The 27,535-nt window shown below is 39.3% G+C and overlaps 2 protein-coding genes across 3 annotated transcripts; both read right to left on the bottom strand.

Annotated features, from left to right (window-relative positions):
* Nucleotides 1-430: 430 nt before the first annotated feature.
* LOC145906228 (properdin-like) lies at nt 431-7,034 on the bottom strand. Of its 2 annotated transcripts, XM_082993653.1 has the most exons (11): nt 6,900-7,034; nt 6,673-6,770; nt 6,323-6,414; nt 6,015-6,151; nt 5,502-5,691; nt 4,964-5,088; nt 3,803-4,120; nt 3,188-3,367; nt 2,590-2,739; nt 1,142-1,269; nt 431-769 (listed from the first exon to the last, which is right to left on the bottom strand). In XM_082993653.1, the coding sequence occupies exons 1-11, from the start codon at nt 6,952-6,954 to the stop codon at nt 650-652; spliced, it is 1,593 nt and encodes a 530-aa protein (XP_082849779.1). In that variant the 5' UTR covers nt 6,955-7,034; the 3' UTR covers nt 431-649. The 2 variants fall into 2 exon arrangements, with proteins under 2 accessions (XP_082849779.1, XP_082849780.1); XM_082993654.1 differs by lacking the exon at nt 3,188-3,367.
* A 3,010-nt stretch (nt 7,035-10,044) lies between these two features.
* On the bottom strand, nt 10,045-26,112 carry LOC145906752 (voltage-gated inwardly rectifying potassium channel KCNH6-like). The gene is made up of 25 exons (XM_082994205.1): nt 26,009-26,112; nt 25,283-25,389; nt 24,803-24,929; nt 20,975-21,094; nt 20,848-20,911; nt 20,436-20,605; nt 20,028-20,222; nt 19,867-19,968; nt 19,366-19,424; nt 19,178-19,282; nt 16,093-16,185; nt 15,951-16,031; nt 15,753-15,877; nt 15,545-15,680; nt 15,023-15,221; nt 14,041-14,259; nt 13,279-13,478; nt 12,711-12,836; nt 12,239-12,365; nt 11,614-11,807; nt 11,319-11,352; nt 10,882-11,052; nt 10,553-10,646; nt 10,420-10,491; nt 10,045-10,182 (listed from the first exon to the last, which is right to left on the bottom strand). Exons 1-25 carry the CDS (start codon nt 26,082-26,084, stop codon nt 10,098-10,100), a joined length of 3,081 nt encoding a protein of 1,026 aa, XP_082850331.1. The 5' UTR covers nt 26,085-26,112; the 3' UTR covers nt 10,045-10,097.
* Nucleotides 26,113-27,535: the final 1,423 nt, after the last annotated feature.

The following is a 27,535-nucleotide window of genomic DNA, read 5'->3' on the forward strand; positions in this document are numbered from 1 at the left end:
TTGCTTATTTTTACATTTATGGCGGGAAAAGTTGAAAACGTTTTCAGAGCATTTACGGTCCATTTGTTTAACATTTGAAAGTCACACTGTATGAATTATACTAGAAATAAAAAACATGTTTGATACACCCCATATTGAGGCGTACATACCGTTGTCGTAAGTCTTGTAGACGAGACAGCCCCCAATTTAAATGCTGGTATATTATGATCTCTATCTTTCCACTCGTCCGGACAGCATGTATTGCCGACGGTATCGCAAACCTTTTAAATCAAACACTTTTACTCGCTCAAACCCATAGCATGAACACCAAAGCGTCTTGTCTGCGTTTTTAATTGTTCCCACATTAACCAAAAAATAACCAATATTTCTAAAAACAAGTTTTGACTTTCTTGCCTTGGGGCCCTAAAAAAAAACACCTCCCATCTTGGATTTTTGATGCGATTTATTTACACAAATAAAAAAGTGGGCTTCACAGAATCGATGCCGCGTCTAAGACAAAACACCTCTAATTCAGTAAGTTTCTCCACATATTCACAATAGCTTATACACTGTTTAATTATGAGTTTAATATTTTTCCATTGCAGTAGGGGAGACGCACCGTTGGGAAAGAGTTATAATGAGAAACAATTGTAAAAGCGATAATTGGAGTCTAAATGTCCAGGGTTTGTAGTATGGGATCGTAAGAAGATGGGATCGCACTAAAACATCCACCAAAGGAAAAACACGTCTGTGTGTTGGAATCTTTTCCCGGGCACAACGACGGTTTCACCTGCAATGAAAGACAAATTTCCCAAAAACGTTAATGTTTATTTTTGTAAGCTGCATGCAGTTTCGACCTAAGGTCTCATAAGTGCAGTTTGGTGTGACTATGGATTATATTGCTGACCAAACAGCCAATTCATATTATTTGCTTCATGCTTTTTTGTATTTATTTTAATAGTTTAGTAACTTTGAATGTCCCTGCAAAGATTAATAAAAATTAGACATCAAAAGTATGTGGATTTTAACACGTCGAACCCAGTACACACTAAAATGCTTCCATAAACCTACATAGCATATAAAACAGCTCCCTCAGACTCGATTTACTTTTTACCCAAGCAACGCCGTGTTCGAAATTACAGTTTTCACAATAGAAATGTACCTGCTGGATTCCAATAAGACATCTTCTGGTCCTACTTTTCCGTCCAGTCCCGCAGTTTCCACCGCCTCTCACAACACATGATCCAAATTTACTCCATTCCGACCATGATGGACCTGGAGATGGAACACCTGAACAGAAAGGCATCTATTATATACTTGGTCGGTAATGATACTGGTGATCGCCACCGTTGAGAGTTTTTGTAGCATTTGATAACGATAGGAAGAAAAGGAGAAGTGTCGTTTGTATAGAAAACCAAACCCCCGCAAAAAGTTTAACCGAAAAGATTACTTTTTCTGTAATTCCCCCATTACGACACAAAGAAAGTTTGTTTCACCCGACGGATCTCATGAAAAAGTTACAGCGACATTTAGGTGGTCCAGTATATGTAACACACCAATTCACTACGGGTTTTCAAATATAACAAACAAACCAAACTGTATTATTCAGCCTTGTGATTATTACTCTAACCATTCTTAATATTACTGGAACTATTAAATAAAAAGTCAGAAAAATAACCGCATATATGCGATTGATAGGGACAACTTGGGTTGTTGTCTTTATTCGACGTAAAATCAAATTCTGTCACCAAGACGAATTGCAACCAGGGGCGGATCCAGAAAGTTTCTTTAGGCCTAGGGGAGAGGTTAGTACTTAAAACCCATTGTGATGCAATAATGACGAATGACGAAATAAGAATAAATTTTACTTCAGAGTTTTGTCATTTTCCATACAATCGTCCCAAAGAATCCACCCCTGATTGGAAGTGATTCATAAGCAAGGGGAGTGTTTCAAAAGCGAAAAATGGCTTGAAACAGTGGAAACGGCACCGCTAAACTACTGCTTATAGGTTATATAGTATGATTTCTTTATTACATATGTACAGTTTTTCTAACTAATTTCCACACCATCATATTCTACTCTACAGCATACAGTTAACACCACCGTGCAGCATACATCAATTACACTTTGACTCTGAAACGCATTTGTTAGTTTTCGGATTCCAGAAGTAGTTTTTCCGGCAAGCGCAACCGGATTTGCACGTGGTGGTGCACGAGTAAGCTCTGTAGGCATTCCTGCAATGTCTTCCACAGGGCCGACAGTTATAAAAAACTTGACCACCGGAACAGGCTAAAAATTTGACATTGGTTGTCTATGTGAATATAGTAGACATATACGGGAAAGGGTTTAATATGTTATGTGTTAATAGACATGGTCAGTAGTTGTTTTATTATTTCTTTTCATTAGATTCCGTAAACATGCCAGAAATCCAAGACCAGTGTGTTTGGTTGGACGGAATCTTTTCTGAAGTAAATGAAAGAACCCATGTGTTATTATCTATTTAAAATGCATTTGATATTGGCCATCGTCTGACTTTGCAGTCATACCGTCATAAAACTTGAATAGAATTCGGGTGAAAACGCCTACTATGGTAAAAACCATGTACTTACGACACTCCGAAACGCAATTTGTCCCCGTCCAAAACTGATTGGGAGGACACGCGCAACCTGGTTTACAGCCAAGAATGCAAACGGGATATCGGTTTGTGCAAGTCTTCTCGCAAGGCGGGCACGCTTGGTATGTCTGTCCTGGTGGACAACCTTCGCAGAAAAATAAACGTTAGTTTGGACATTGACCAAATCTAGGAATAAAATATGCACCTATGTGTTACAGGAATGCCATGTTTATTGACACAAACAAGTTGTAAACCTGCATCCTGTTTAGCATGCATTTTGGTTTTACAATGATTTGCGACTGAAGACTATTCTACGCCACCATTGTAACGTTAGTTTGGACAAGCACAAAATCTAGGAATGAAATATGCACCCATGTGTGTTACCGGAATGCTATCTTTATTAACACAAACCATTTGTGAACAGATAAAATGCATCCTGTCCGCATTTTGCTTTTGCGCAAATGATTTGGGACGGAAGACTATTCTACGCCAGCACACTTTGTTTATTCATCACAACACCCACGCTTGCACACACCTTACACACACCTTGCACACATTTTGCACACACCTTGCACACAAACAGACACACACACCTCTGCACTGCGTCGCTGTCACGCATTTTTTCAGTTTGTTGCTCCAGTACAATTCTCCAGGACAAACACAGCCCGGGCGACAACCAGGTGCACAGGGCGGAGGTCTGTCGATAAACTGGCATTCCCGACCACATTGCGGGCATTGGTCGTAAACCTGGCCACCCTGACACACTTGCCTACCTGAAATGGTTTAAACTTTGATGACATCGACTCATGCTTGGGCCAGTACTGTTTGGTCAAATTAGGACTCGCACTATAGGGGTGCCCCACGCTTAAAAGGGAAAATTTACCACGAAGACTCTAAGGAAGCTAAAATCGATTTGGATATTTTTTCAGAGAATATAGGCCGTTTATTCTATTTAATCGTGTACAGCATATTTCATATAAGACAAGCCCTGATCTTGTTCGTCTTGTTTTGTTTGTAATAACGTGAGGAAACAAGTATACAAAAGAGTAAGATTAGAGTTTTTTCAATTATCACCATATGTAGGACATGACGGACTTCTAATTTATAATTAGTTACGTGAAGAACCAGGATGACCAATATCTTCTTGAACGACCACCAAATAGAATACGTATATATCCTCAATGAAAACAAAAAATGAAACCACTCACATTCGACACCGATGTTACAATGAGCAATGTCCTTTGAGTTTCCCGCACATTTGCCAATCCACGCTGGTCCGCGGCATGTTCTGGTTCTGATTTTTGTTCCCTTGTGACAAGTCTTGGAGCATCGTGACCATGAACCCCAGGCGCTCCAGCATCGCCTCGATGAGCAGGACTGCCTTTGTACAGCTTTCCCAGGACATTGGGAGTCGCTCAAATTCACCTTAGGATTGTTGCCTGAGTGACAGAATCTGCGTCTAGACCGCCTGCCATTACACGATGGCTTGCACTCAGTCCAAGGCGTGTAGATGCTCCAGAAGTTTGCTAAAAAAGTGTTAAGACTGAAGAATATACGAAACAACTTTAAAGAAGCAATTAGGACTGGACGTTTTATTCTATGCAAGTGTTTCCCAACCGGTGGTAAGCGTATGTACCACTAGTGGTACGCGACGGCATTCTAGGTGGTACGCGAGCACCTTTCGGTAATTTGAGGAAATAGTTCGAATTTTAAAAAGTGATCTCAAAATGTTTGTTACTTCATCCCCCTAGGTTACTTTATAACACTAAACTTGGTGGTACGCGTCGAAATTGTTTACCCCCAAGTGGTACGCTACCACAAAAAGGTTGGGAAACACTGTTTTATAGGATGTACCTTATTGCGTGGTAAACGTATTATTTTTATCACACCGAAATTCGAACCATAGCACACATTATGAGGTACAGGCACACGTAAACGTTTTGCTGGCATAATTAATTAAATCATTAAGTTTATAGCCTTGACAATATGCAACGTAGAATGTAAATTCTAATTATATGTACTTGTAGTTCAAACACCAAACTGCAAACGCTGATCTGGTGATTCAACCTTTCAGTACATACAAACTTTCAGTATGTACAAAAGTTACAGCTTAAAATACAAATAATAAATCTCATATTTTTTCAGGAATTTAGGACTTTTGCATATGTGCAATGCTGTAGTTCCTCGTTTAAACAGAAAATTGTTTAATAATATGTTTCATAACTTTTACACAAATTTATTTTTAATTTAATATCATATTATGTCATTTTTTAATTTTCCAAGTTCTAATCGCCACTGCATGTTGTATACAAGGGGTCGAAAAGAGTTATTTTCTTGCAAAGTGCGAAACCCCATGCCATTTTACTCACGTGCAGGGAAATGGCGTCGATTGCACGCCTTGATGTCGGTAAAGACCGTACTGTCCGCCTTCGTGAGGTACAGGAACTTTTGTGCATAGGTGATCGGGCGCTTCCTTAGTGCACTGTTGCATTTCCTGCAAAAAGAGACAGACTTTAAACCATGCGAAACCAACACAAAACTCCCTGTAGGGACAACAATTGCGAGTAAAGAATTTTAGGTTTGACGACTGCCGGGAATGCCCACAATGATGATTCACGTTAATAAAAGCCACAAATAGGATATTGCAAAAAAACTCTTAGTTAGACAATGCATACGCTAGCATTTCGGCCGAAAATGGGCTAAGGGTTTAACCTACTTTTAGCATATGTGGTCCTTGGTTATTATATTGTAATTGTATTGCCACTGGTGTCCGACTACGCACAAATTTAAGCACAATTTTTGTGTGCTGTATGTGTTTGAATTTTACACCAAAATCAGTGACACAATCATTGGGCACATTTAGAAGCAAGCCAACGCGAGTTATAACGACATCAAATGCATTCCCACCTGACCACTGTATGTTTGGCTAAAGCGGACAGAAGCTTGTTAAACTTTAGTTTGCTCCCCGAAGTGCTTTGCAAGCAGCTGCTGTAACTCGGATTAATATAGATGGATGAATCGGTAAACGGGTTAGGAGTTAGAGGTCTAGTCGGATAACTCGATGCCACACCACGCTTTTTGCGGCTCGAGTAATGGTCTGCAATAAAAATGTATATTTACTCTTAAGTATCTTCTCATCCATGATCCACACAAGCAACGTTTTTGTGATAATAAAACCTATGCTTTATCGCTTGAAAAAGGGTATTTTGGTTTTCATGATTGGGTTTAACGTCGGGTCCAACTAGGTTTTAGTGGAAATTCTGTTGGCAGTTTTATTTTGCCAATGGGTACAGAGATTTTAGTTGCAATGATAATACCACACTAGTCATGGACACAGGTGTATTTGAAAGTTTGCTTAAGATGTCAATCAGCAGCATCGTAGCTTTGATTTTCTATTTTTGTGAAGATAATGATAGTTACATAGTGGAGGGTCGTGGGAGATGTCTATGAAGTACTGAGTGATGCACTGTTTAACAATTGGCAGCAGAGTATCGTCTTCAAGGTATTCCTCTATCTCAGTATTCCAGCAGCTTTCGGAATCATACCCGTTTTCAGGGCTACACACAAAATGGCGCCAATTAACGAAAACTAGAAACAACAATTTGGGGCCAACAAACAGCTACACTGATACCCAACAGGTCGAAATAGTGGGCATTTGAATGCAGCTCACAAAATTCACACAATTGGCTACTTAAAACTTAAAAAAAAGTCTTTCCATTAGCACCTACCTGCAAAGAACGTTCTCAGTTTGAAGGTACCACTGGCTTTCAAGGATGGTGAAGTCAACATTCGATCTCCAGTCGTAAGACGGATTTGGGTTCTGCAATGACACTTTGTGGTCCAAAAACTATCCGCATTTCAGGCTTTTAGTTGTTCGTGCAATATAATACATGTACGGCTATTGTAGACAACCCATCAAGCGGTCGCACCGAAATATTTTAATTTGAGTCGTAGAAAAAACGTTTGAGAAGCCCGGTCCAAAAAATTTCAAAAAGCCTAAATATAAGTTGTCGCAATATTTACTGGGCAAAAATTCATTTGTTCATTTGAGCAAAAAAATCACAGACATGTGTTTTACCAAATGGTCCAAGCAGGCCGCAAAGTAGTCTCGCCAAACTTCTGTCTCCTCATGAGAACTTCGCTTTTTGCGCTTTCCACCTTGCCCCTGATGACAACCTTAATGAATCAAAAAGCTTTATTATAAACTCTTAACGCAACAAGCTTCATAATCGAAAACGACTATGTCAATTGTTGCAAACTGTGATGTCATAATCATAATTTTATAATTGATAAAATGCCACTAACCTTCAGATAAGGCAAATGTCAGTGCCAAAAGATTTAAGATAAACACAACCTTCATTTTTCTTACTCCATCGACTTCTGCTACCTTCAATCAAAAGTTGACGTTGGTTGGTTTATATTTTAAGATAAATAACGCAGTTTTAAATAACGCAGAATCGGACGGTCCCTTTACAAGAACTTAATATTCCTGGATTAGCAAAACGTAACACTATACTCTATACAGCATAACCGAACCGAATCGTTATATACCACAGCCTTAAATTTATGCAAGCACTGTTAATCTTCAAATGCTTGAGGCAAAAGAATCTTAGGCGTGATGACGTACAAAAACGCTATTTTTCTTCAGGCTATTCACGACATTATTTTAGTTTTGAGATCAACTTTGTGAGAGCCGTCTTGAGTTTATTCTTTATTTAAAGGTTGGCGAAGTTACAAGTATTATGTTTAAGAAACAATTACAAATCATATAACCATAAGTATCGTTCATTTGGCAACTGCCTCACCGCCAAGCATGTAGATTGCTTTAAAAGCTGAATGGTTATCAACAAATTATCACCTTTCGGAGTTAATTTGGTGGAACACATATGCAAAAAGCCATTAGTTCGAGTGTAAGATTGGATGTAACTATCCTGCAACAACGTGCTTAATACCACAAGCACGCCGGTGAGGGTCATTAACTTCAGATAAATCCAGTCGTGTTCTTGGATATTTGCATATTGCATGAGAAATAATTCCCTTTGCACGGAATGTATAGATGTACTTAATGCTTAGCAGATTTCGCCTCCAAAGAATGCAGAAAATTCCTTGCCCACGGCCAAGCGTACATGCTCTTTAATAAAGAAGATTTTCCACTAACTGCAACAGAATGATATTTTTGGATGTGCGCTGGCAAATAACAGCCCGGGGATACAATTTTTTTCATTGCAGAATGCGGTGAATTTGTTTGGTTGTGAGCACGACTTTCGGCAGTACATACCAAAATGCAGTTTCTTGCAAATCATCGTTATGTAGGATGTTATTTAGAAATCGTTTTGCAAAGCAATCTTTTTCACATTTAGCATGTTAGTTGCCGGTGCATATACGATAGATAACAAAATGGCTGCCTTAAAATCGCAACGAAGTTTAAAACATATGTACTGATACATATTTTCTCGTCAATTTTGAGTAAATTACGGTAGAGAAACGCACATGGGCGCTGTGGGACTGCATAGCACCCGCTTTGCCACTTGATATTGCAGCATTGGTCAAGCGCCCCGACCCACATACCAAGAAGAAAACCTGATCGGGATTCGTGCTCAGGATATCCAGAGTTCAAATCCCGGTGTGGTAAAAAAAAGATATTGTTTACAACATGCAACAACCTACTGATTATTTTCCGTGTTTCTTACTTTATGCTTATATAGTACATAATGCATTCGTTATTCCAAATAACAGCTGGCATCTCACAATTTATGTAAAAATACAAAAAATCGTGGAAAAGATTGTGCGCATGTGCATATTTGATAATCTGCGAGAAACACTCTTTGTTCGGCAACAATGCCGAGAGGCGTCATTTTTTAAAAGCGCCGCACGCCAAAAGGAATTGAAGGCGGGCCTGTTGGCACTGAATAATCTTGCATTTTAGCTGTAGTAAGGAATGTTTGCCTTGATGCTGAAACTTGTTGCTACATCAAACAATTTAACAACCAACTTGTGTATATTTGACTGCAGTGGAACTTTTGTGGACAAGAATCTGCTTGGCCAATACAGCATCCTTAAAAAAGCAGGTACCCAATTTTGTATATAAACGTGTAGGCCTACTCATAACAATACCTATAGCTGCTGACACACTTCCATTGACAAAGCAGACGTAATCTGTAAAATCTATGATACGGTACACAATTTGAACAAGTGATTTCTTAAAATGGAGAAAATTTTTGCTTTATGTTGATTTCTTCGCGCGAATCAAATATAATACAAGGTAATTGTTAACCTTACCAATTCCTTTAAATGTGTTTGTTTGACTTTACTTTAAAAGTTCTATTTGCTTTCCTTTTAATTGAATTTATTGCATGACTGATTGTAGATTCCCAAACTAATATTTAATAGTTCTTTTCGTTATTGTTGTGATTTCTATGTTTGGCCGCAACACTCATAACAAAGGCTGCGCAGTAGCTCTGCGCGTGCAGACCGCGTGGTTATGTTTGCTTGTCCTTGTGTTGCCAGTCCTTTGTCATGTAATTAAACAATAAGCATTTTATTTGAACAAGGATTCTACTTGAATAAGGCGTGGCTAGTGTTTACGTCTGATAACTTTGTGACATTTGGAAGTTTTGCCGGGATCTGATTGATGCAACTTGTGAATGTGATTTTGCAACGGGCAGCCTGTGCCTGCTTATAGATCGGTCGCAAAACAGTTTGGTGAGTGTACTAGAATGTCTGCAAACCGTATACTGTATACAATTGTATTTCTTTCTTGTTTATAGAAACCGTTCCTGTTCTGGCGCGTTGATGTTGTGCCGGTCATTTCCGTTGTATTGAATACAAGTGTCTGTTGTGTTCTACGGGCTTGGCCACTACCCAGGAGAATTTGGGACGCGTTTTTAACACATTTGGGCTAAAGACCAAAACTGCTGTGTAGCGTGTAACGCCGCCGATCCGTTGAAAAAGCACGTTACACTGATTTTGTATATGTTGCAACATGCATGAGCTGTCACTCATCCTCCTCAGTTGGTGTATGTACTTTTTTGTGTTCGAGTTTAGCATTCTGCCTGTTAGTACCCTGGGGTGCATCTAACATTTTTCTCCAGGGGTTGGTTACTATCCATATCTAAAACTTACCCATTGTGACACGTTAATGGCGATTTTTGTCGCTTAGCGAGCTGATAACCATCCATGCACCAGACGAGGCACGTTTAGTGATGGTTAATAAAACCCTATAAGAAACCATTTTCTCTGCTACCGCAGCGTTTGTATAGTTTTTATAGCATCTTCCATGTGTTATCTTTTGGTCAGAATCAAAGTTTCTGTCATTTAGACTACATTACCCACTGTCTGCAGCCACCAAGCAAGCTCAAGTTCGACAATAATGTAATTTGCGGGGGTACGAATGATACAAGAAACCAACAATAAAAAAACAAAGTCCAACTTCCAGTCGTCACAGAAGAGGTGAGCAAGTAATAATAATAAAATTAACAACAACAATGCGATGCAAACAGACAATCAAGTGCCATGGTTGCTTTTCTGACGAAGGAGGTTGAGAATTTCGGCGACACCTTGTTCCAGTGAATCCAGCCTCTCTTCCACGCTGAAATAGTAATCAAGTATTGTGACGCAACAAAGGTTGTACAAGTCACACGCAGCTGGATTGTAAAACTATGTGATGGGTATATTAAACTTTATTGCAAATACTTTGTTTTATTTTAAGTTTGAAATCCAAGGTACCATTGAAAAAAAGGAATAGGAACATGATTTTCGCGCCCTAAATAGTTTACCGGTGCTAAAATAACTGCCAACAAAGCGCTTTTTTGTTACTGTGCATTACCTTCGCTGGTTGATTTCCTTGCTGGGCGTGGAACAAGTTGTCACGGTAACGACCGGTGTTACTGCCGATCGTCTGCAACAGAGAAAAAAACTGGTAAAAAATGTTGGGAAAAGACGTTTTAACACATTTTTACCGTCTTTCTCCTTTTCCGTTGGGACTGCATTGCGATAACGGTTTGGTTTCCGTTAATTTGTTTTCTCGGGACCGCTTAGTGCATGTTTTGTCCCCTGTCAAAACGATTATGCGTAAAAACTTGTTATGAAAGGCTAAATAATTGACAATAACTAAGGAATTATGCCTTGAGAAATTTACACTCGCGTTTACCAGACAATGTAAGGTACAATGCACAATAAGGAATATACACTATACATTTCGCCTAAGGCTGATTGAATTCGTTGTGTTTGGATAAGACTTGGCGCCATTTGCCGATCGGTAAGTGAATGTTTGCCTTATAAAAAGTACCGCAGTTTAAGGGCCTTTCATCTGACGAGTCGTTCCACCAAGAGCCTTGCTCTTGAAAAACTGGGTCGTCCTCCTCTGCCTCTTCATTGGCAACTGTCACTATCCGGTAGATGGCGTCCTCTTCCACCTGGCGGGGCAATCGATGATTTCCGTTTGTCGTTGTCGACGCGTCTGCGATATAAACTCCCACAGTTAAGTACAGTATATATAAAATATAGGAGGAGAGGTTTGTTGTAAAGGTACATGAGGTTTACAAGGCCTTGCAGCCCAGGCATTGTAGCCTAGCTGGATCAGCCACTTTTCTCTACAAGTCGGAGCGAGATCTGAAAAGTTAAGCTTCCGATGAGGTTTGAACTCACGACCCTGGACTAACCAGGCCTAACGCTTTCATGAAACATAACTGTGTTGTTATAAAGGTATGTTCAGTGTTTGCTTACCGTCATGGTCGTGTGCTGCTTCGTCTGAATCTGTCTGCATAAATTAAAACAAACTGGGTTAAAGCAATGTTGTAACACTGTATACGCATATTCAACATGTGATTGTGTCGTTAAAATAATGTTAAGGCGTGCTGATTTTATCTCAATTGAAGAGTTTAACTCGCTAAATTTTGAAAATAACCGCGTGACACTGAAGGTAAACAACTTGGTTCTGCAAGGTTATGAAATTTTTCCACCGTCTGATTTGCCCGATGATATGCAAAACAAGTTGATGTAATTTTCTTTAGTTTCTCACCGCTCTCAGGTTGTAGGTAATTTCCAAATTCTCCCAAAACTGCTCGCGGAATTCCGGATAGCAGTCCATGACCTCCAGCAGGTCGACCCTTCCGATTTTATGTAAATCGCAGTAAGTGAGAGCACGCACTGTCGCGTTGGATTTTCCCATGCGCCGATCAAAACTCATGTATTCGCCAAAAATGTCGCCCTTGCCTTCACGAATGCACGAGTTGTTATACGATGGAACTTGTGGTTACCGTTTGTACCGTAGGTAAACTTTACATAGACCAGAAATTATTGACATTTAATAGACATGACATGTCAGTATAAAGTGAACAACGAGTATTTCCAATACAGTTTTAATCATTAAATGTACAATATGCACAAAACACACAAAATATGCATTCGGCTGCATTTTTTTATTGACACTTGTTAGAGCCTACATCCGGACATGACAACTTTGCAGATCGAATTAATAGCAGCTTTAGTGAAGCATGCTCGTAATATTTCTACTTACAGAGTCTTATAAAAGTTATATTTATAAAGTTACATATCAAAGACAAAAACCCACAAAAGCAATTGGTTCCAAGTATTTAATTCTTTTTAGCTTAGAACGCTTGTAAAGAATTTGGTTCCGAACTTACCAAGCACAGCTATAACGACGTCGTTTTGTAAGATTTCTATAGATCCGCGAGTAATGAAGTAAATGGCCGGTAGGAGGTCACCCGTGTGCACAAGAGTATCTCCGGGAGGTGCGTGTGTTGTTTTAAACTAAAAATTGAAATGACTTTAAGAAATTATGAGCACAGAGTCTGGTCATGCCTTTATGGCAAAATTAATATTTCTGTGTGATTCTGACGTTGATCGTGAATCACTCTTTGTGCGTAATTTTGGTTAAAAATAACGTTTAAACAAAAAGTCAATACAATTGTACAAAAAAAATTGGCCACAAGTTCACGACAACGATTAAAAACCAACTGTTAGTGCGCAACGAGGGTAACCCATAGAAACGATATCTTTCTAATTGTCTGCTGTTAGTCGTTATCCATTTTTAGTCTAACGACACTCCTGTCTTTACAAGTTAGTGACAAAATATCATTGACAGTGACGCTATACCCGCATCGACAGCATTCGAAGACATCCGTGGCTTGCCAGGTGTAGAGCGCGGCAACTTGTCAGTAAATGTCGATTCAAATGTAGACATATGTCAGCTTGTAAACACTCGGGAAAACCTTTGAGAACCTGAACGATGGAATTCGTTTCATCAAATTTGCTCTGCTTTTAACACTCTCATGGGGACAGCAAAGGTTTTAAGGAGCGGGCGATTGGCAACATAAGAAGAAAAACCGGGATTCGTGCCCAGGATATCCTGGGTTCAAATCCCGGTGTAGTCAAAAAAAAAAAAAAAAAAAAATTAGTCAAGGTAAGGATCAAATGTATATTACAGAAAAATAAAAATTCTCTCCTCAATCCACATAATTGTTGCTATCATTTATGCGTTTTTTCACATACACAACTTAATGTACCTAACGTCGTGTTTACAAACAAATTCAGACAAAAAAGAATCAAAAAAATACCACTAAACTCAAAGATCTCGATCCCGAATTATTAAACAAAATAAAAACAATTTGTGTTTAAAACATTACAACTTGCCAAATATACATATACAGTAGCAAGTAATTACCATGTTCATATCAATGCCGTTCGTATAAGACCACGCATGCTGAAAGTATTCTTCCAACCTCTGCTTGAGCGGGTTCGGAATTTGGTGGAAACGGATAAATTCCTTAATCCTGAGCATCTGGGTATGGAATCGGGCCGTTCCGCTGTACAGTCGCTGAATAATCGCACTCACATTCCCGAATATGGATGCGTACATAAGTGCTGAAATTACAAGGAAAAGATAGGAACATAACTCACGGTTTTGTACATCTTTAATATGAACAAAATAGCCCATACAATGCTGGAAAACTTCATGCAGACGTTTCGATTGTGTTCTACAATCATTAGAGTTTTTAAATCCTTAGAGACAAGGAAAAGAGTTTTTGAATCATCAAAAAAGACGAGGCGGATATGCTGCTGTACGGACACGATTAGTAGACAGCGTGCTTTAATTTTAAAGTTTCATTCTTCTTTGTAGAAACTAAAAGCATATATCGGCCTTTTGCCGATGGCGCTAACGATGCCAAGAGCTCTAGATTCCACCGAAAACAAAGAGCTGGCGCTGTGAATTCCACAAGCCTTTGTGTGACAACATTTCATATTGTCCATCTTTTTTAACGCCACTTGTTGTGACACAGGTGGAAACTTCGCGTTTAAAATTACAATATAAAACAACATCGTGTCAAAACGCGGTTTTATTTCAAACAAAACATGTTTCACTGAAAATTGCGTCACCAGTTCCCAGAAAAAAACGGAAAGCAAAACGTATATCGCGTGTACTTACATCCAATCAGCATAACGCATATGGAGAAGATTTTTTCGTTGTTTGTATTTGGGGAAACGTTTCCGAAACCAACGCTGGTAAGACTGCTGAAGGTGAAGTAGAGGGCGGTGATATATTTATCCTCAGTTGAAGGTCCCCCAGTGCTCGACACGAGAATCCCATTTCGATACGTGTTGTTATATGGGGTGTGTAGTTGGTTGCCCAAGGTGTCAAGCCAGCCTGGTGGAAAAACACATTGTTTCCAACTTTTAATTAAATTCAGTTTATTTCCGTCGTTGTCCGAAAATGAAAACTCGGCACAGGTAACACGATAAATGGAACAGATTGGATAAAGACGAGAGTAAAAACCGCAAAATTGGGTATTTGAAACCGACCCTTGGGTGTGGCGATATTACAAGGAATTTTTTTTTTTTTTTGTGTAGAAATGAAAATCAACAATTACCATGAAACAAAAAGAAGTACAATAACAACAAGAATTTGTTTGTTTGTTTGTTTTTTTGTAGAGCACGATTGTATTTTGGTAAAAAATTTGGCGAGTGCAACACGCACACTGAAAAGGGTTGAAAGTAAAAAAAATGCTTGTACCGAAGCGATGGAATTTACAGGAAGAAACTAACCATTGTGTTTTCGTAGGTGAGATTTCATAAATAAGTGAATAAGTATTTTCAGCACTGGACGTAAGTGAAACGTTGCTTTATGGACTTAATTTCTCAAAAATGGCTGTTTTGTGTCAGGAAATCATAAATTACTTATGAAGGAACTTGTTTTGTACAGTAGTTTCGAAAAAAGAAGGGCAGATTGCCTTTTTTATTTACATAACAATATGAAACATTATAAAGACCTCCATATCAATACACGTGTAATCTAAAAGTGGATCAATTTTATGTCAAAGTAACGCTTCTTGAAAACACTGAAGGTCGACGCATCAGCAAAAACTAAAAATATAATGAAAACACAACTTATATATCACAAAATTGCTTACCAATACTGTTGTCCAGCATAGGTCGTTCCATGTTACCTATTGCGTACCAGATGCAAGCCAACCAATGAGCGATCAGCACGAACGAGCACATCAACAGGAACAGAACCGCCGCACCGAATTCGCTGTAGCGATCGATTTTTCGTGCCACTCTGACCAATCGGAGGAGGCGAGCGGTTTTTAGTAAACCAATCAGGGTTGTCTAAACCAAATATGGTGGAAGTCAAAAATCCGGATGATTGCAAAAACGGACATCAAAACAAATGGTAATGATGTCCAATGACTAGACTTTTGCTTCATTGTGATGAAAATAACCACAAAAAGTATGGGCGCCAAACTCTCATTTTCCATCTACCAGCGCTTGCATTAAATCAACATAAAACAAAAACAACAATTCAACAAATATTTATTTTAATTATTGTCTGACCACACCTGGATTCGAACCCAGGACATCCTGGCCACGAATCCCGATCAGGTTTTTTTCTTGGTATACGGGTCGAGCGCTTGACCAAAAAAAGAAATTACCTCTTGCTGACTCTGGCCCGCCACCAAGAGGTCAAAGGGCACGGCGGCGACGAGATCGATAAGAAACCAACCCTTGAAGTAATGGATCACTATCTTCGTCGGATCTGATACCACTTCGTCATTCTTGTTGACGTACCTAATGTTTATGACGAAATAAAGCGTTGTTGAATTTAGTGTATCAAATTGCCTTACAGCACGTCATACTTACGTGGTTCTGAAATTGATTATGATGTCGACGACAAAGAAAATGTCCACAAGGAGTTCAATCACTGTGAGCGGCTCTTCCAAGTTATAACTCTGCGTCAACGTCACCACCTCGGTCTCGTGACGTAACTAATCGAAACGTCGTTTATCCGATTTTCAAATCTAATAGCAGTTTATAAAACACCAAGAACTGATAGTTTACCTTGAGTATGAAAGCGGCAGTGAACGGCGTAAATATGGCAGTGTAAATCACGAGTATCAAAATCAGCCAATCCCAGACGGCCTGCAGAACACGTGATTCAGTTAAGTTAAAGACTGCAACGTCACGCAGAGCCGGGTCATACCTTAAATAAGCTGTAGTGGAGGATCGTCCATTTGTGCATGTGCGGAGTTTGCAGCTTGTGCTCGGGAAGGACTTCTGCGCCGAGGGAAAGCACCTACAGGGAAACAACCGCGTTATTCACACGTTTTCGATGCCGGTCATGTTGTGATTTCTATAGATCCCATTCATTCAAAAACCACAACAGGACCTCACAAGTTACTAACGTAACAGCCTGTTTCTTTTCAAAAAGCCACAAAATTTGCGCAATTGACAAGTTGTCTGGGGGACTTCACCTGATTTGCGACCACCGAGTGGGGTTTGTCATGTAAGGCAGTACTCTCTTCGAGCTCAGTCACGGTCAGGAAATCCCCAAAAGAACGACGACCCCTGCGTGATGACTCAGCAAAAGTCACAGTGGTGTTCTGGGGCGGTAAGCTCTGCGACCTCGCCTTCATCACGTTGCGTTAAATATACTCTACTTATAAACGTCTGCCTGACTTCTGGACAAACACGAAGGACACGAGGGTAAGACAATTCGTATTGGCAAATAAATGTCTGCAGCTCACAGAAATCGTAATATTGGCTCCACTTTGCTTTTATAAATAAATGTAGTTACACACGTATTTAAATGCTGGTTTCAATGCAAACTTTGCTGAGTTATCTGTTATAACTGTCTTTTGCCATTGGGCCATCGAACCGCCCGACCGCTGTCTGCAATTCGACCTTCTTTATCATGCAAACGTCTTTGCACATTGTGTTAAATACAACTTTCTTTCCCAACAGTCGCGATCATAAACTGTGGGCTGAAAAACTGTGGGCTGAAAAACCAAGCGACAAACAGAAAAAAGAACAAAAAAGATTACATGACAAACTCAGTGGCACAATCTGTACTAACATAGTTGCTGCCAGGAGTGCAAGCTTATTCTATAAATGATTCCGACAAAACTGTCACTACAAAGAAATTTTGTAAAACAGCAAGACTGACTGCTCTGAGATACAATTTGTGTCGATTCTAGTGTCTGCACCACAGGTCAACCACCGACCATAACCAAATAATGGTGTCCACCCATTCGTTTAATATATCATCAACTTACATGTAGACTCAAAAGCAGATCAATAGAGTCAAATTCCGCAATTCCCTAATTTTTACTCCAAAGCTGTTACATTATTTTCTTTTATGTAGCCACAAGTATTGCATAACAGAAAGTCTATACCCTGCTTTTTATATCAAATTATTTTTCTGCAACATGCGAACAAGTGTCACAAATACAGAAATTGGAACGCTCTGCTCTATTGCACCGGCAACACTACCCTTTGCATATGTGGGCGAATCGATTTTTCACATTTTAAAAAAATAAACCAACTCAGAATCACTTCGAACATTTCCTATCGGCTAATTGCTGTCGCGGGTGCAACATCAGGGGCCAGATTCTGTCCGCTTCAGAGATAAGTTCTACCCTCAGGTATTTCTTAATCAGGCAGTTTTTATTCACAACGTTTCAGCTCCCGTTAATGGCCACTTAACATGCGACGTGCACCGATCGTTGTGGGCAACAGGACGTGAACCAAATTAACCTTCAAATGAGCGAAGGTGATAATTGGTGTTTTGTTCGAGTGATGATGGCTCCCTTCCGAAGATAACTTACTGAAGCCGTCTAAAGCGCTAAAGCCATATTTCAAAGCGGCCCGTGAGCAAGCGAAAAAGTTTAAGAACTACCGGTGTAAGCTTACTTTACAGGCACTTTGATCAGATAAGGTGAACGCAAAAAATATTATGCAACGACCACTGTGAATGCAACTACCAAAATATTTTATACTATAGCTATATACAATATGCAGAAAATCTTCTACAAACAGTTATGACAACAAAGTAGGGTGTTAACAGCAATTATTCCAATGGAATGCTTTTCTATAATAGTTCCATAACACTAGTTGTAACCTTTAAAGTAACGGCGTTGCACTTTTGAAAGTTTGCCCGTCGATTGAACGTGAACATTTTTCGGTTAAATTATTAATGCTATTGTTGCCTTGTACTACGTACACTCAACTTTCATTTTGCATTAGGCGTAATGGAACTGGATGTCCAAACTATATTGTTCAAAAAGCATGCAGCTACATTAGGTTTGTTGAAAATCGAAAAACATTCAAGTATTGAAGTCAAGTATTCGAGATTTTTTTAACATTTTAGGTTATTATTGCGATGGTTACCCTGACTTGTCAGCGACATAAATGCCTGTAATTTAGAACCTATGCTCAATGCAGATTTCTTTAAAACTGAACTTCGACGCCAGATGCCTCAAATCTTCACAACTTTGCCATATTTGCGCCGAAATTAATTTACCTGTACTCAACGACAGCCACAAGCAAGTAACCATTTAATGCTACACAGACGTCGTGTCTTCTGTTTTCACACCATCATAAAACCACAGGCGTTGCTATTCTTGCGGTGCCGTCAAACTCTTGTCTAAGCAATTGCCAGTGTTCGGCCTGGCGTCCATGCATAATTCATTGCAAGGTTGCTCTCTATCTCATCGGCTAATTATTACGAAATAAAAGGGAACCAATCGATTTTATGCGCAAATAATCGTAAAGGACAAGTAGCGACAGCACGGGCGCGTCCGGACTCAGGTTCATTTCCTATTGGAATCAATGCTCGGTCGGCGATTGTGTCATCATAATGCATTATGTGTTATGACATAAACCAGGTGTGTCACAATTACATCCTTTACCTGCAACTATTCATGCGAATCAACTCTGATGGAAAACATGGCGTGAATTAGCAGTATGACGTCATAATTCGAATAGTTTAACGCAATCTTCTGTTAGTTAAATTGTAAAAGCGAAATACGTTGCCGGTTCAATAAAAGTCTGACCTTGCAAAGGTTTGACGGGCAAGTATAGACCTTGCGTTGAGCAACGTTAAGGATATGAGTAGCAAAGATGTAACTAAAAATATATGCAGTCGTTGATCTGTACTACTAGGTTCCTTTTTTACTATTCTTCACTGAAGCATTTTCCTAAGGGATTTCCGCACTAACAATTACAAAATGCTTCGCATTTTATATTCTTCTTAACTGCACAAATGATTACAAGAATGTTGTGTTTACCTGGGTTACTTTTTCCGCCACTGGCTTTTCTTTCATCGTCGCAGGATTGTGGTTTAACGTATTCAAGTCATCTAATCCCAACATGGACATATGGTGTCTCTCCCTCTGCAACATAAGACAACCTATTAGTTAACAGGTGAAATGGTGCCTATATTTATAAGTGGAAAACCAATGGACTTTTTTTGTACCTGGTAACGAGCTAGATTCGATTCGGAGTTGGAATTTGTAAAGGAAAAACTAGCAGCGCCTGCAAAGTGCAACATTGATTAAACTGCATTGTAAGCTTTCGATAGAAACGGGCACGTGGTGGATAATAATAATATGTTTCCATGGCACGTTATTTTTTTCTTGAAACAACTACCATGTATCATAAACATAGACTAATAATTATCAGTGAATTGGAACACAGCACTGAAAAGATTTATTAAAAAAGTCAAATGCGCCGAAGTGAGCAACCACCATTCTACATTTCAGTCTGGGCCGGTCCTAAGCACATTTGACCGAGTTGGAAAAGGCGTCCCACAATTTACCGCGAAGACCAAAAAGGCAAATCTAACGGGTCGCCCTTTTTTGGTAAAATACATTTTTCCCCATAGGCCTGGCCCTGACCACAGCATTTCAAAATAAGTAAAGCTATTTCGAGAGACGCGAATATAGTTTTAGAAGTTAATTGAATGTAAACAAATTACACATGGTCGGATCGAGATTCTTGGCCGAGTTGAGATCCATCATTGACGCCACCTGGCGGATGGAAGACAGCCGCGCGGTGGAGACAGAGACCTCATCGAAATCTAAAAAAGAAAATTTGTGTTGAAGATTAAATTTATAAAAGAGAAATTGCATTTTTTACCTCCGTTGGCCAAGAGGTTGTTGTTGTCTCCCAACTGAAGGTTTGGTTTCTGATGAAGAGAGCGCACTGACCCAGAGTTTTTTGTTGGTGACGTCATCCGCGTCGTGGTTTCGGGGATTGTGAGAAAATTTGTTTCTGCGCTTTGTCCCGACGAAGATTTTGACAACAGAGATTTGTTGGGAGAAAGATCGATTTCTAAAAGTAGAAAACAAGACAAACTTTCTTACCTCCGTTGTGTTTAATGTTTATATTAAAAAAAGATAATAGCTATGGACAAAAACTTAATCGCATGAGGTCCTGAAGAGCCACTTTTTCGGGCAAAAGTAAGGGTAATTGGTAGCATTGGTCAAGCGCCCGACCCAAATACAGGCAAGATGAAAGCCTGATTGGAAAAGTGTGGTCACTTACTTGTTTTGTATGTACTTGTTGGAATGTTCGCTCCCGAAAAATCGGCGTCGGAAATTGTCGACTTAAACCCACCGTTGGGTGGCGCCAGAGAATCGACGAGCGAGTTGGACGTCGTCACGAGTTGAAGATCTTCTCCAAGTTCAACTCTGTGCTGCTGCGTCCTGCTTAATCTGCACGCAACGTCATTCTTTAAACAAAAGCTTACATCTTGTGCTGTTAAGACATACAACACGGCAACCCTTGTAGCTGCTGAAAAAGTCATTAAACTAACGACGTTTCGATTGCTTTTGCAATCGTTCTCGTGATCATTGAATTTTAGTTATATTGGGAATATTGTTTGTCTTACAAAGCCTTAAAATTCTACGTCACAATATTTCTGCGCAACAAAACTTTCTACGTCATAGCAGCTTACCTTCTCAATGTTGACAAAACCGGTGATGCGTGTCCGGATATGAATGGCGGTAGTTTAAGTTTCTCTAAAAAGACACACACAGCTTAATATCTGCTGATCAAACAAACAACGTCTAAACGGTGCTCACGTTGCTTTTGGTCGGTCTTGTCTCTGCTCGATTGGCCGCCGTCAGCCAGTATCACCATAACAACTTGCACGTGGTCATTTTTAATCGGTGTCACGACAACGTTACAAATAAAGGGAGTTCCTGCATAAAATAAAAAAAGGAAAAATGTTGTTTTTTGTTTTCTTTTGGAGCCACAAAGACTGTAATAACATTTGGAAAACTTTAAACAAGTAAAAATCTGAAAATATATGTATCCAAAACATTCATTCTTCTGCTATATCGCTTGCAACTTATTCAAAAAAATCATTCCTTCATTCGATTGCAAAAATTATCGTTTACTGCTTTTTCTGCTAAAGATTTTTTAGCTCGCTTTCAATTTTCCCAAAAATTTCTGCAGTTACGGATGCCTCAAGTTATTAGGTCTATATATGCCGTATGGCGTCAAAAAAACACTGCGAACCACTCCTATAATATATATCCTGCAACCTGATCTCTACATCGCTCTGTGTATAGAGTGTTGTCAATTAGCCAAACATCTTTCTTCGATTAAAATCAGAGGTAATTATAAATCATTCGCATAATATTAAATACCAGTGGCTTATACCTGTGTAATGCACGTGGATACCTCGCCCCATAACTACATGCTCTATAATACAGACCCACATGATAACCCACTCCCCCGCTTAACCTCTCCCAACTAAATAACATGCAGTGTAATACAATTACCGAGACAGGTTATAAATCGACTATTGATGTATATATTGTGTCTTTGAATTACTGTTTTCAGCTGTATGGATTTTTCGATTCAAATTAAAATTTCGAATTAAATCGATTTTATAAGTCACAGCGTGAAAGCAGGAAAGACACTGCGTCGAAACCAAAGGCTTCAAACGGATTCAAAAAGACGTGAAAATGTTTCTTTGAAAGACACAAACTTTATCTAAGGTTTCGTACAGCCTACACATCTCAGAAACTCAAAATATACAAAAAAAGATAAGGAATTGCAAAGCATGCAGCTTTGCAATATTATGGCTTTTTTTGCACATATAAGATAAGGAATGTTTTACAAATATTAAGCAACTTTACCCAAGGTTTAAAACTTGAAAGACAATCAAAAAAGCAGTGTTGCTAACATTTCGGTTGAAAAGCCTGGTGTTGCGTCATAAACGAGTACCACCCTAAGAAAAGCAATTATGACACAACAATGGACATTGCGTAAACCAATAGTTCTTGAAATCTATTGTTCTGTTGTAACCCGTGTTAGCTTAAATTTTCTTGTACCACTGGGAAGTCCACGGTTCGAGTAGCATTGATTCCGGCAAATAATTGTGCTATTTATACAAATATATTTTTATGTAGCACGTTGGTATTTAGGGCAGTAATGTTTTGATTGCCAGTTAAGCCAGCTAGCAATGACTTTGTTTGAACTGAACCATATCGACCGCAAATAGCATGAAAATGCTTTTCCTGTTACCAACCCTTTAATTCTGAGCAGCTACATCCTTAAAAATATTACACTCCCTGTGCTGTTCGTTTTCATTTGAAGAAAATGATAAGACAGCACTCATATAGACCTGCTGGTCATACCAAGCTTGTGCTACACTCGGCATTCGGCCCTTTAACGCATTAGTATGAAAAGACCGACATGTCTGCGTTATGTCTGAAGAGCGTTGTGTTGTCAACAAATCTGTTCTGGACTTCATCACTATAACTTGAGGCTGACAATTTCAACTTGACTCTGATTCGTTTTATCCGTAGCAGTTGTGAGCGGATTATGTCAACAGACAATCTTTGTGATTTTTAAAGACTGCAGATAAAACTAAGTCGAGGGATAACGGGATTTAGAAAGGCAATATGATAACACAAGACGGCAAAAGTGTTTGTAACTTGCCACAACTATTAATAGTATCGTGGAAAGGCCAATAGTATAGGAAAATATCAAATTTGAATGTCTGATTCCCAATATGTTTTATACTTTCATATGGTTCACAGTTTTATTCATATCCAAAAGTACAAGCTTACAGCCGACCAGAGTGCAAAACAAAAACTAAACATATGTAATAATATAAACTGAAACATAACTGCACTACTGCCTAACGACTCCCACCATGCAAATGTATGATGTGATGTACATCAAAATTCTTGACACCCACATACTGGGCCTACGTGTTATACACTTCCTTTAAGGAATGTTGAAGTTGCGTCAAATTACTGGGGGTCCAGAGAATTTGTTAAATTGGTCACCAGAGTCCAAGTTATATTTACGCAGGTCTTAGATATTACATTCTGAAAAACTGCTATGTTTGTGTGAAAATTGCCAACTTGTCCATACCACTGCAACGCAGGCAACCGTTCTTCTCTGGCTTGTAACAACGTGATTCACCGGCCTACGCTTTCATAATCAATAAAACACCGGCAAAGACTAAGATATCCCTGAAAATATTACCTTCAAATTTCAACTACAGAAAAATCTCTGCTTCTTGACGCGGAATAACTTCGACGCCGTGGATGCAATTTATGGCTTTCGGTACCGCAAAGCAGCTGCTGCCTTGAACTGTCTTTATTAAGACTGTAGCAGTACTCAATTGTTTGCGCAATGGCCTGTAAGTAACCAGGCCCGCAGGACAGGACATTGCATGCCAACGAAACAATGGTCCACTACGACGTCATAAATAATGTAATGATCGTTAATTGGGCGCTACAGTATTTGCAATGTCCAGAAAAGTTGCTACAAAAGACAAAATATATTAATACTACAGTTTTTCGCCGAGGAAATGTTGCAAATTCCCCTTGCAAAATTATTGATCTTGGCTTATCGAACGGTAAGATTATCTTGCTGTATCTAATGACGTTTTACCCAGTGCTTGCGGTAAACGCATGTGTTTACTTCGTCAAACCTAATGTAATCAAGGATTATCTTATTAGCAGCATTTCAATTTGGCTGTTGACAATTGCGGTGTGTCTCTTTTGGGCAAATGCCAGTGATTTGAAAATGTCTATGCTATATGTTTGGGTTATTCCGCATTTTCGCATCGATTTACTGTAACCAAGGTTACCATAGGAGTAAAATTAATGCTTATTTTTGATTTGCGTGTTTAATTTTTTTTTTTAAAAACGCGAAAAAAATTATAGTTATTCGGTCGGTTTTGAACTCACCTGACGAACGAAAGACCGCCCAAATGTTTCACTTGGGTATACGAGTCTATGACGCTTTTTGGAGTGACGTCAATCACTGCTTTTTTTTACCACACCGGGTTTCGAACCCAGGATATCCTGGCCACGAATTACGATCAGGTTTGTTTCTTGGTATACGGGTCAGGTTGTATCCGCCAAGCAAGTTTGTCGTCATCCGACATCTTGCGGATTAAAATATTATCATACTTTTCCGCGCGGTGGCTGTATAAGGACGATGGCGGGCATCGGTCATACGCCCGAAACCTGGCGAGTGATTGGCAGCATTGGTCAAGCGCCCGACCCATATACCAAGAAGAAATCCTGATCGGGATTCGTGGTCAGGATATCCCGGGTTCAAGTCCCGATGTAGTTAAAATAAAGTTAAAAAAGGCGCCCCACCCATATAAACAAAAATATCACGGTGTGGAAAAAAATGGCGTAAAAAAGATTCATGTGGTGGACTACAGGAGGTGTCAAAAAATAAGATTTAAGGTTCAATTACTCTTGAAACGACGTAAGAAGGATTTGGCATGACCCCTAAATCAATCCGACCACAGAACGATTAACCCCAATTTTCCACTCGCGCGGTAGAATAAGAAACGGGGTAAACGCTGGTAGAAGCCAAGGCGCGGAGTTTAATAATACATGAGCGAGTATGAAATATTGAGGACTTACCGTTTTTAGTGTGCAAGCAGATGCCTGGAATTTGACTCTCGGTTTCGTCTTTGACCGCCGACTGAATAAAGCGGACATGTTCGGCCGATGTATTTTCGCCGTAAAGGAATTCGCATGTACAAGAACGCTAAGCAATAAAGATACACGGTATAAGGGCCGCTCGCACACACTATTTTCACGACGATGCGGGTTTTTCCTTTGAGAAGGTCGCTTTTAAGATAAATAAACATAAAAATGCGGCCAATAGGGCTGCCTTTGCGCGGATGGGGCCTTGCGGGGCCACAAACTATCCAACTTTATTTTTCCATTGACAACAGAAAAATCCATTTGTACGAGATCACAATGGTTTCAGACAATGTATGCAGAATCTAACGAATTCCAAATTCTATTTTGCCCATCACTTAACACTTCAATCAAGTCAACAGCGCTTTGCTTTGAATTATTTATGGGCGACAATGTTTGCTACATGTTTCTACGCACCTGCATCACTTCTGCCCTTGTGTAACCGCAGGCGGCACAGAATAAGTCGTTGCAGTAAATAATGGAACAATTGTTGAATTTGGCGTTCCCGATCACAAATCGTTGATCTGAAATTAACACATTAGTTTATCGTGGACGTTGTGATTCGAAGCTGTACGTTATTATTTTTGAATATCGCCCAAATTTTAGGTTCGCCACAACCGATCACCTGTAAGTATTCGGGACTAATATTATATATTCAGTTCTGCCAATATTAGCTTTTATTTTTAGCCCCTGTTTTGTAATTGTGTTGTGGATTGATTTCTAATCAGAATGAGTCGCCACAATCACAAAGTTTGCGTGAAATCGTCAAAACTTGATTCACGCGTCTATTGACATTTGTTACATCACGCACCTATGAATTTGACTAAAAAATTGGAGTTTTTTTTTTAAGCGTTTAACAAATGCTTTGTACTGGATATAGAACGCGACAAATTGTGACGTGATGTTTTCGAAATTACATGCACAGTTTTTTTCTATTTTCCCAGCGAAAATTCGGAAAGTTGTTCATACGAAGTAATAAGTTAGGCACTTTTGTCTAAATGAATGATTATTATATCTTTTATTAAAAGTTGCTACGAAATCTCTATGACTACGAAATGTTTACATCCTTAATAGTCTTTTAACGTTTTATCCTTTTTTAACTTCAAAAAACCCTAAATATCAAAAACTAAAATAAAAACTCACTTTTTCCTTCAAACTTTCGGATAATCGTGTCAAGGTAAACATTTCGAGGAGCGACGTGACCCCGTCGGATCGGCATCTTGTCTTTAATCAGCACTTTCGTCTCAGTTTACTGATACCTATACTGAACTACTGCAGGCAAACGATGCGAATGCCGCCAGGGAGTGCTGAAAAAGTTTCGAAAACGAAATATATAACGTCATTGATCTGCTTTGCCATAATGACAATACATGCATACTTCGAGAGAAACAAGACAATAGACTAATTTGTTCGTCGACAGATAATTTTTGTGACGTCAAGAATAAGTCAATATCAACGAGGTCCCACGAGGTCCCGCCAGTAGGTCGAAATCGACACCTTGGAGTTGTAAATTACGAGGTCACAACATAAAAGTGACACACTTATTTGCCTGTCTGCCAATACATACCCATATAAAAAGATAGGGCAGTGTGCAACTGAATAACGTGAAAAAACACGGTATTTTGACATCTTAGACCAAAAATCACACACTTACAATAAAAGTGAAAAATTCCGACTTAATACATTTCTGTCAAAATTTCGGAATTTTCTATCACAACGCAACATACGTCTAACCATGAATTTGAATATTTCCATCACAACAGCCAACGTCAAAGCAGATCGCATTTTTCTGTCTCCCTGACAACAATGCTATGGCAACTACAATCAAACGAAAAAAGCTATTGTCCTGACAAGACTGTCGCGTAATTAGCCTGGAGTTTGTTTCTGTGAATATCGATCTAAGATTGAGCCCTCTGCTGTTGAATCTCCTGATCAGCACAAGATCGGCCTTTTGGGGGCTCTGCTTGTCTGCAGCAGCTACTGCATGCGTTGTCTTAGAAATGACAACACGTATACCCGCGGGAAAACCAAACCGCAACGTCCTATACGCGTGCCGAATTGCCCACTGTATTTTTGAATTTTTTGGGCCCAGAGCGGGCAACACAGCAGACAGTTTTTGACGATTGAAAATTGCAGCCTTTTAAACTGGTATATAGGAAATCATGACCACATCAACCACGGAGCTTTCAGCTGTATTTTGGTATTATTTTTGGCGTGATGGAATTGTTGGTTGTCGTGTTTAGCACTTTAATAGCGCTGAGTTGTACATGGTCACCGAACTTGATGTCATGCTCGAATGGATAAGGTTAAGAGGAGACACGATGTTGAACCCACATAGCTAATTTCTCCACAGAATGTTTCGTCCAGTATAACCATGTGCCTATGCACTGTTTGTAACTGAAAAAATAAACTTTCCTGATCACAACATTTCTTTACAAGAACTGTCCCTCACTATCTGTGTCTATACAGCTGCGAAATAGGAGTTGTGTTTACGAAAAGTCGTTCAAAAACTGCTTATTCTTACTGCAAAACATGACATATCAGAGCACTCTTGTTAATGGAGAACACAATATGCTTTATTACTAAACTTCGTAAATTCAATGGCCATCTTACACATTACTCTTTGCTTGACTGCATACTATTTTTCCGATCGTTATTAAAACAGGCACT

The sequence above is a fragment of the Ascidia mentula genome, chromosome 6 (genome assembly GCF_947561715.1).
Source record: "Ascidia mentula chromosome 6, kaAscMent1.1, whole genome shotgun sequence".
In the NCBI taxonomy this organism is placed as follows: domain Eukaryota; kingdom Metazoa; phylum Chordata; class Ascidiacea; order Phlebobranchia; family Ascidiidae; genus Ascidia; species Ascidia mentula.

What these genes read in the sequence shown, in the direction of transcription:
- LOC145906228 (XM_082993653.1), bottom strand. Translation starts at nt 6,954, where the DNA reads ATGAAGGTTGTGTTTATCTTAAATCTTTTGGCACTGACATTTGCCTTA. An exon ending in GCCAAACATACAGTGGTCAG is followed by an intron (nt 5,089 to 5,501) that starts GTGGGAATGCAT and finishes CTCTTTTTGCAG; the next exon opens with GAAATGCAACAGTGCACTAA. An exon ending in TCGACGCCATTTCCCTGCAC is followed by an intron (nt 4,121 to 4,963) that starts GTGAGTAAAATG and finishes ACACTTTTTTAG; the next exon opens with CAAACTTCTGGAGCATCTAC.
- LOC145906752 (XM_082994205.1), bottom strand. Translation starts at nt 26,084, where the DNA reads ATGCCGATCCGACGGGGTCACGTCGCTCCTCGAAATGTTTACCTTGAC. An exon ending in TATGCTGGACAACAGTATTG is followed by an intron (nt 14,260 to 15,022) that starts GTAAGCAATTTT and finishes TTTTTCCACCAG; the next exon opens with GCTGGCTTGACACCTTGGGC. An exon ending in ATGCGTTATGCTGATTGGAT is followed by an intron (nt 13,479 to 14,040) that starts GTAAGTACACGC and finishes TTGTAATTTCAG; the next exon opens with CACTTATGTACGCATCCATA.